A 9,898-nucleotide genomic window follows, 5' to 3' on the forward strand; every position below is an offset into this window, starting at 1 on the left:
TCACGTGGCGCTGGTTGGAAATGTAAACCCTTGGTTGGGATGTTATGAGACGCCCAGATGATTCCCGTACACTTTGAAATTTGACAAGTATCAGAATGTTACAGGACCTCAGCCCCACAGCTAGGCACTGTCCTTTTTGACAAATTAAAAACAAACAATTACCATGCAACATAGGGTGGTGTTAAACCTTTGCACATCTGATGGGTATATGAGCAGAAGTTGGAACTTATAAGAAATATAATTAATACTCATTCTCTTTGGCAAGGGAAGGGGTCATTATTTTATTCAATCTCAGCCTTTCCTTCCCACTCCTTGGAATCAACTACTGCTCCCTCCCAAGTACCTAGCAGAATAAGTATCTCAACCAGCTGCTGCTCTTTACCTGGGAGGCAGCAGATGTTAGCCCCACAAGGAAAGCGTCATCACATCCTTGCCTGCTGGACTGAGAGGCTTGCTGATTGTCCACTGGCCACTGTCTGCTCTTGCTACTTAGTGTCAGCTAAAAGAGCTTTGCAACTATCTGTAAGAATTTTCAAAAGAGCGGGCTGAAAGGGTTAAAAAGATGACAACTATCACCAGAGGAGCTTAGTTAAATATTTAAGTGAACTGGTGTACAAAACATATAAACGTATCCGTCTTTTATTCACAGCCCTTCTCCTACTCATTGCTAAAAATAGCTTCCCGACCCCTTTGAGTCTGGGCACGGCTGTGCTGTAGCTTCCTCCGCTAATCGCTCATTGTTTTGGGGTCTGGCCAAGGGCCACAGCGGAAGGGTTGCCATGCTTGTTCCTTTTGTGTGTGCATGCTTTCCACAAAGCAACGATTCCTTCCCGGACGGCTGAGGGGCAAAAGCCATAGATTTACTCCTTTAGTCATAGATTATACAAATTTGCTGCTGAAAAGTAGATGAGAGAATCCCCCTCCCCCATGTATCCATTTCATAGTGGGGAACCCTTTTGTTCTTCCTCCGCCTCTGAAGGCGAGGCAGGAGCGATAGAAAAGCCATCTGATTTGAGAGTTGTTGCTTCCCTAGATGACGGAATGCTCATTCTCAAATTAATTTTGCTCAAAAAGCATCCCCTATCTAAACCAGGGGAAACTCCTGAGAGTTGGATCTTAGCCAGGAAGCCCTATACTTTTCAAAATTATAATTGCCTCATTACACCAGAGTGTCCACATTTTAGTGGTGAAAGGAATGACTGTTTAGCTTGGAAGACTTTTTAGTCTGTGAAGATAAAAGCCAGGCGAGATGTGTGGGTATGTGAGGGAGTAACAGTGGCCTTCAAGAAAATGAAGTGTTAATGTACAGAGGATAAAGACCAGCTGCTTTCCATCTCCACTGGGAACGCAGCAGAGGAAATGGACGCACCGCGCTCCAGGAGGCGCAGGAGGGGCTGGAAGGGAGCACTGCCCGCCGGCGAGACCAGCCCCGGGGGAGGGGTGCCTACCCGAGTTCTCCACGGAAGCTGGGATTTCGCATGGGGCTACATAATCCCTGCATTCTGAAAGTTCTTACGTGTGCTGTCAAAATATTTAATTTCAAGGCACCGCATCACTGTCCTTTTCAACAAAGCGCTAGTACGTGCCAACAAGGGACGGTCTGCTGAGTGGAGGATAACACTCTCCTCCTTCCGGTGGTGCGTGGGGAAAGGAGGGGCTTCGGACTCACAAGAGTCTGGGTTTGGATCTCCGTGTTGCAAGTTACCACCTTAGTGACCTTGAATCAATTATTCAACCTCTCTGTGTTGACGTCCTTATCTGTAAAATACGAGCATCAGAGAGCAGTCGTTAATATTGAAAAGGATGGTGTGTGTAAGTTCCCTAGTGCACGAGCAGGTACATATTAGTCAGTTAATGGAAAACATCAGGTACTACTTATTATACTGTATGAGGCCTATTAGTGCAAGGGAACTCTTGGGTCCTTTATTTGTGATGCTGATAATCTCCATAAGAACTTAAGTTTGCAGCTCCTATTTCACATTGTAGGAATCTGAGACACAGAGGGGTTAAATAAGTTGCATAAGGGCATTGGGTCAAATAAGTTGTAGGAAGTGATTCCATAAACATATGTCAGAATTAAAAGCTTGTACTGTTTCCACCATACCACACAGTCTCATATAATAGAAAAAAAATTAGAATTAGGGATACTGAAAATGATTCTTGGCATATGTACCTGTGGTTAAAATCCATATTTTTCAAAACCCAGGCCTTTAGGATGCCTATCAAACCTTGTCCATGTGTGTTAGATTTGTTCCCTCTTCAACTTTCTTGGGCATCTGATCCATTTTGAGGGGCTGTCATCACAGGTTAGGAGACAGACAAAAATTTTGGATGAAAGACCTCTCAGAAATCATCAAAGCTCTTTGCAATGTAAGGGTATATGTTGAAGTTCTTTTAGATCTGGAAGCTCTTTTTCACCATTTTCTGTTATTCTAACTATTGATTCATTCAACAAGCATTTAAACTCTGTGTTCCAGTTTATGTGCTGGGGTCTGGGAATTTCTGATTTTAGGATGTTCCTTGTCTAGTTAAAAAAAGGAAGATATCAACAACAGATTACAATGTAGGAAGTGCTATGGTGTACACGGTATAAAGCTCAAAGAATGAGGGAATTTGGAAAAGTATGTCAAAAAGTAAGTGACATTGGCATTGGGACTTATGTATTATAGGAAAGCAGTCATTTGCCAAAGGCCTTGGTAAAAATTCTGTTTCATGAAATCCCCGGGTTTATGGTGCCTCAACAGTCATTGACCCTAATCCAATCTAAATTCTGATCTATCGCCATGATATTCCCAAAGAAAGGTCATTTCTACAACCTGTCCCTAAACACCTGCAGGGAAAAATGATTTCCCAATGAAGGCCTTTCATTTGTGTGTAGGTGTATATATATGTGTGATTGTGTGCCCTCCACATCTAATATAATTACAACTATAACTATGAAAATTTTTGATATTATGTCAGCTTCTCTACTCCTCTTTAAACCAATGAGCTCTGTTGGCTTCTGCTTTTACAAATACTTATATGTCTCTGCACCTTAGCTGAACAAGATCTACTCTTTTCCCCACTATTTGAAATCCTAGTGCATGACTCTTGGTAGATGTGGAGGTTACAATGGTATCTCTATTTTAGAACTTTTCCTCAAGTCCATCGAGGAGAGTAAATGAAGGCAATGAAGGAATTAAGACTGGCTAGATATAATGGGCAAAAAACCATAATCATGTATATTCCTTACGTTTTCTATGTCAAAAACAGTTTAATCCTTCTGTTTCCATAATATTACTGAGCTCTATTTATACAACATCTTAATATCTGATATACCTTAATCCAGGACCCTTGATATCTTAAGGAAAGTAAAATATTTTAACCATGAATGAAGTTGGAATGTGAGAACAAAACTGAATATACTGCAAAAAAGTTTCACCATTGACTCTTTACTAAGGAATTAAAACAATGAACAAGTCTTCCCATTTATATAATTAGCTGTTTAAGATTTGGACACCAATAAACTACTTTCCTATAGATCTCTAAACTAAGGAATGAAACGTGTAGATGTGACTCTTGGGTAACTTTAAGAATGCTTTTGATGAAGAGGATGTTGGTAAAAATACAGAGAAATAGGTACCTTAGCGCGTTGATGGTGGGAATGCAAAATGGTGCAGCCACTGTGGAAAGCAGCATGGTGGTTCTACAAAAAGTAAAATATAGAAACACCTATGGCCTTGTAATGCTATTTCTATGTGTATACCCAAAATAAAGGGAAAACAGGATTTCAAACAGATATTTGTGTGCCAGTATATATAGTATTCATATTAGCCAAAAGCTGGAAACAATCCAAATGCCATCAAGAAATTAATAGGGCGGCGGACTTGGCCCAGTGGTTAGGGCAACCGTCTACCACATGGGAGGTCCACGGTTCAAACCCCGGGCCTCCTTGACCCGTGTGGAGCTGGCCCATGCGCAGTGCTGATGCGCGCAAGGAGTGCCATGCCATGCAGGGGTGTCCCCTGCGTAGGGGAGCCCCACGCACAAGGAGTGCGCCCCATAAGGAGAGCCGCCCAGCGCGAAAGAAAGTGCAGCCTGCCCAAGAATGGCGCTGCACACACGGAGAGCTGACACAAGACGACGCAACAAAAAGAAACACAGATTCCCCTGCCGTTGACAACAACAGAAGCGGACAAAGAAGACACAGCAAATGGACACAGAGAACAGACAACTGGGATGGGGGTGGGGAGAAGGGGAGAGAAATAAATAAATAAATAAGTCTTTAAAAAAAGAAATTAATAGATAAACTAAATGCAATACATGCGCACAATGGGGTATTATTCAGCCATAAGAAGAACAAGCTATGAGACATTCTGCAACATAGAAGACTCTTGAAAGGATTATGGTAAATGATATAACAAGACATGTAAGGACAAATATTTTATGATACCACTTATAAGAGTTGAATAGAAATAGTGATTGGCAGAGAGAGAAAATGTCCTGGAGTTTACCAGGATATGGGGAGAGGAAGAATATGGACTGTTTGTAAAAATAAAAAATAAATAAAAAGTAGGAAAAAAGAGAGAATCCATAGGCATAATTTATTATATCAGTAGACTAACAGTGATCATATCAGATAATATCAGAAGATAAATCGTGAAATTAGATAGCTGAAGCTAAAAAGGTCATTTGATAAAAATTTCCCTCCTTTTATAAAAACCAATAAGAATAAAATTTTATAAAATAATGCTTGAGTCATTCACATTTTCTCTTTGCAGGATGTTTCAACGTGCTCATTGTCCAGGAAACATTTAGTATTTTTCCTGTTCATCCTTTCCATACCATATATACTCAAATAGATTTGTCTTTTGATAAGTTCAGAATGCCCAGTCCAGCTATCAGTCATTAATTTTTACGTTCATAAATTGCTGCTCCAAATAATTTTGCCCCTGAAAAATATGTCCTGCAGTAAGATATCAAAAATTGAAAGCAGAATATTAAATTGAAGAGGTTTTTTTTAAGTCAAATGCACAACCCCTTTTTACATTGGCGAAAAATGTATTTTGTAACATAGAGTGAAATGTGTGTGAACATTAGAGGAAATAATAGTACTGCTCTTGTAGTTTCCTTCCTGATCACCAATCCTAATATCTCTGCAATACTATCACAAGGAAGTTAGAAGAAAAAATGGGATTCAGCAAATTCTGAGCATACCACAGAGAGGTGTTTCCCAGCAGCAGGAGCCTTAGGATGGGTCTGGGGATTGGATTCATACACGCTTTGGTATTTGTCCTCGAACCTTTGAGGGTGGCAACTCTGTGTGAGACTCAGTGCATGCACAATTTGGTGCACCATATGCTTGCACATGGAGTGGATGGCCATATGTGTTCCCAGGTATATTTTGGTGTTGGGTGGGGATTGTATAAACTTGCCAAAAATACCACAAAAGGAAACCTTAAGTCCCCATGTTAAGTCCTCTTCCCACCAAACCTATCACTAATTTTATATCACTAGATGCAGAATTTTCTTTGCAGAGTTTAATAGTCCAACTCATGTCACTTATGGTAAATATTTTTTTTTCTGACCTTTTCTTGCAGGTTTTCCAGTTTTCCTTTTACATCTCATTAAATGATATTTCTTTTAAAAAATAAACTGTTCTGGTGGCCTATGCGATGATATGAGCAATTGTAATTTGCCTTAATAAAGTCAACATAAATAAAAGTTTGGAAAGAACTTTGAACTACTACTAATATGAAATTTTAGCACTCAGAAAAGTATGATTTTTCGCTTAAAGGATTATGCAACAAATTACCACAATGGTAGTCTTTCTGAATGTCACAGTGTTATTATAAAATTAAAGAAAAACATGTTGGCAATTTACTTTATTAGATGGTAACATTTATAAAATAATATTTGATATGCATAAGAGCAGAATTTCCTTTTTTCTTTTATTAAGAAACAATTCCTTGAGTAAGGCTTTTGTACTAATCATAAAGCAAGTAAAGTCTTCAAAAATTATATACAAACATTAGATTTTAAATCAAAAACTTTATTGTAAAAAAGGACGTTAAAAACTATTTTAAAAAGAAATATTGATTTCACAAATCTTCCTGTCATTTATAGGAAAAGCTATAGATAACATCTCACTTTCATACAAAACTCATTCGATCATATAAAAATAAATGCAAATTTACACTGACTCATCATCTATACAATTAATTATAAAAGGCACTTGGAAAGGGTGTTGTTTCATGTATTGCATTTGTCATATGCATTTAAAATACTTTAAGTAAATTATTCAATTCCCAAGAATACTTCTTGCACTTATTCCCATTTTTAATTAACTTTAGGAAATCATTAAAATTTTTTCTTTTAAAAGTAAGACATGGATCAAGCATGTACCAGGAATGTTCAAAGCTGGTCTTTCCATCTTTGCCCAAGGCACATACTGTTTATGGGGGGGGGAAGAAAAAAAGAACAAAAAAACAAACAAAATAACCCACTCACACAAAAACAAAACAAAACACACTTTTAATACATTCTCCTTTTTTTTGATATTGTTCATTTTCCCTCTGTCTTAAAAATATAGTTTAAAGCATTACAGGCCATTCAAAATGCATTAGTTTAACCTTGGCAACCAGACATCGAATGAAGTAAACTTGGAAGACTTTATAAGGCACCTGAGATAGCCTGGCAGATTCTCTTCCTATAGGAAATTCTATTATAAACTCTGTTACAAAGCAATACTGTTCGTTTCACTTGAAATGATTTGGCAGCAAGTAAATCTTTGCATTCTTTCTTAGTAAGAAAAAAAAAAGACGCAATGTGCTTTTTGCTTCATCTTTGAAAAGAAAGGTCCTTGTTTTCTACCCTCTCAATCTAGCTGTCAGTAAAGACAGAGTAATTTTAAGCTTCACATGGAAAGGATTAACTTTAAACACATGGATTCCATGCTCTTCCAGCTTTTAGTGTGTGCGCGTGTGTGTGTGTGTGTGCAAGAGAGAGAGATTTGGTTGGTAAGCACAAGAGAAAATGCCTTTGGACTTTCATTTGTCATTTGGAATTGGAGTGAAGAAATGGATTCTGTTTGAGTAAACACAGTTGGCGTCACTCAGTGTGCCACACAGCAGCCAGATTCCTCGTGCTTGTGCAGGAGAGACATTCTGGAGAAGGTTTTGGAGCAGTTTTTGCACTGGTATTTCTTTACATCAGAATGGGTCTGAAGATGAGCCCTCAGATTTGACCTGTCCGCAAATGCTCTATTGCAGTGAGGACAAGAAAAAGGCTTCTCCCCTGGGGGGTGGGGTAGGAGGAGGCAAAGAGAAGAAAAAGTCAGTATTTTTAGAAGAAAAGCAAAGTCAAATAACTTTTATAAATAGCAATCACATTTTTCCCAAAGAATGAGAAGCAGCAGAACTGCTTTGAAATTCCTTGCAAGGCCTGCTTATTTTAATATCTGGCCCTTTAAGACAAATTTGAGTGTTGCATTGAAGAAGATCACACCCAAAATGTTGTTACTGCTGCCAGGCACACAGAAACAACTCCTGCAGTTCTAGGAATTTCGCTCATGAAAGCTTTCTGCTTCGGCAGGTGCAGCTAGTGTGGAGCTCCCCCAACATTTCCCAGTATTTCCTCTTTCCCTCTTTCTGGACTATGGCCCTGGAAGTACAAATGCCTTGGCTCCCTGAAGGATGATTTGGTGCTGGGAATAAAAAAAATTAACAGCACCTTCCCCGCCCCACCCCCCCCAAAAAAAGAAAAGAAAAATGATACTCGGTTCCAACTATCTCTGTACTGCCAGATATGGCAGTAAAAATGTGATTAACAGAAAACTATAGGTAAACGGTTCATCTATTTACCAAATCAATTAAGATAGCAACATCTGTATTTGCTGATTACCAGGGCAGTTTCACTGGACACACATTCAAGTCCACCTTTTCTGCTTTTCTAACTGATCTTTGAGACCAAACCTCCTCCAGCTACTTTCCAAAGTCTAAACCCTGTTTGCAGTCTCTACAACAGAGGTCGTTAACAAGAAACGGTGTGCTGCGCGCACTAACAAATTTTGGGGGAGCGTTGGGAAGTCGCTATAAATTAAGGCCAGTCCTTAGCAGACCGCCCCTACCTCATGCACCCAGCAGGCAGCACTGAGCCAGAAGGCAAGATTCCTAGCCTCCTTTTTTTTTTTTTTTGTCTCTTACCAGTGTGCGTTCTAATGTGTCCTTGAAGTAGCCAGGGTCTGGAGAACGCCTTGCCACAGATCTTGCAGACACAGGGTAAGGTGTGGGTCCGAATGTGCATCTTCAGGGCGCCCAGGCTCACGTACTCCTTGTCACAGTATTTGCAGCTGAAGGACTTCCTCGACTGGGCGTCGCAGTGCAGCTGCTTGTGTTTCGCCAGCCCGGAAAACGTGGAGTAGGTCTTATTGCATAAGTTGCACTGAAACTTTTCCGCTTCGATGGCGTGAGGGTCTGACAGCTTGGACTGTATTCGCTCCTCTTCGTCGCTGATGGGACTTTCGGAGCCGCTGTGGTCCTTGGACGAGGTGTCGGATGGCGGCGGGGGACTCACGCGCCCCAGGGAGGAGGGGTATCCCGAGAGGGGGGAGAGGTCGCTGGGCAGCGGGGAGTGGAAGGGCGCCGCGGCGGTCCACACGGTGATGGGGTTGTAGGCTCCCGAGCTGAGGATCTCTGGCTGGGGGATGACGGGCAGGGGGTAGCTCTCGTAGAGGTACGGGGAGATGATCACTGCGGGGAGAGACGACAGGGAGGACGACGGTCAGAAGAGCGCAGGAGCGCGCCCGGAGGCCGTGCGGCCGCACCTTCGGGACGGACCCGGGAGGGCCCTGCACGCCCAGCCCCGCACCCACGTATCAGCCCGGCAGCGGCTGATGCGTCCCTGGACGCCGAGCCTGACAGCTGCTCTGAGCTCTGCAGCCAGGGAAGGGCCTGCACCGCCCAGCGGAGAAGGAAGAACCCCCATCTTCCCGCAAACAGGCAGAAACGCCTTTTGCCATTCTATGCGTGGCTTAGTTACGAGGTTTGTAGTCCTGAGTACAGAGTCATGTGTCAATCAAGCTACTCGATAAAGGAACAGAGCCTCCTTACAAGAATATAACAATAATTCGACATCTATGCAATAAGTTACTCAGCTTCCATGTCTAGGAGCTTCCGAAAATGAACTTCAGAGAGAAGTTTTCCTTGTGGGTTACGAGTAAAAACAGCTTTGAATTAAAACTTACCCTGAATGATGAAAAGAACAAATACCCCTGGTTTGAAAAGAAAAGCAGCTTCGACTTTAGCTCTTTCATAATAGTATTTGAGTAGTTATATATATATATATATTCTTTTATATATGTGTACATAGAGGTAGAGATAGAGATAGATATATTTTTTACCTGTGTGTGTGTCTAGCTCGCTGTAATTTGGCTTTTTGGAGGCATTGAAATGCTTCTTGACCAGGAAGGAGCGCGGCATCTTGTAGGCGAGTCAGGCGGTCCGAGTGGCTCCCTGCGCGGATAACGGTCCGACTGAGGACGGCGAGTGCCTACAGCATCGCGGCGGCCAGCGAGGGCCGCTCAGGTGCGGCGGGCGAGAGCGAGCCAGCGTCTCTGAAGTGGCCCGGTCCTTCACACACTGAACCCGTTTTCGCTGGGAGGGCTTCTTTTTTTTTTTTTCTTTTTTTTTTTTTAACTCTCTTTTGCAAGAAAGATCCAATCACAGCTGAGAGGTTCAGATTTCAGCTCCTCCCCCGGGACAGCTGTGAACAGAGGAAGAATCTGTTGTCAGACTAAATTATTCTGGTTCAAAAATGAGCTGTTCTTCGCGATTTCAGTGGAGAGGGGGAAAAAAGTGTTTAAGTATTTTCAAGAGAGGTAATTTTCCTTCTTTAACTCGGCCGGTTGATCGTGCCTTCT

At 41.6% G+C, this 9,898-nt stretch overlaps 1 protein-coding gene across 1 annotated transcript; it reads right to left on the reverse strand.

The window, feature by feature from the left end:
* Window positions 1–6,010: 6,010 nt before the first annotated feature.
* Window positions 6,011–9,637, reverse strand: SNAI2 (snail family transcriptional repressor 2). Its single transcript, XM_004466373.5, has 3 exons — window positions 9,380–9,637; window positions 8,184–8,729; window positions 6,011–7,275 (listed from the first exon to the last, which is right to left on the reverse strand). Exons 1-3 carry the CDS (start codon window positions 9,456–9,458, stop codon window positions 7,094–7,096), a joined length of 807 nt encoding a protein of 268 aa, XP_004466430.1. The 5' UTR covers window positions 9,459–9,637; the 3' UTR covers window positions 6,011–7,093.
* Window positions 9,638–9,898: the final 261 nt, after the last annotated feature.

This window comes from Dasypus novemcinctus, chromosome 14, assembly GCF_030445035.2.
Source record: "Dasypus novemcinctus isolate mDasNov1 chromosome 14, mDasNov1.1.hap2, whole genome shotgun sequence".
Classification (NCBI taxonomy): domain Eukaryota; kingdom Metazoa; phylum Chordata; class Mammalia; order Cingulata; family Dasypodidae; genus Dasypus; species Dasypus novemcinctus.

Excerpts from the sequence above, each read along its gene's own strand:
- SNAI2 (XM_004466373.5), bottom strand. The coding sequence starts at position 9,458 with ATGCCGCGCTCCTTCCTGGTCAAGAAGCATTTCAATGCCTCCAAAAAG. Across the intron at positions 8,730-9,379 it reads CGAGCTAGACACACACACAG|TGATCATCTCCCCGTACCTC; the intron begins GTAAAAAATATA and ends CTCTCCCCGCAG. Across the intron at positions 7,276-8,183 it reads ACACATTAGAACGCACACTG|GGGAGAAGCCTTTTTCTTGT; the intron begins GTAAGAGACAAA and ends CCCACCCCCCAG.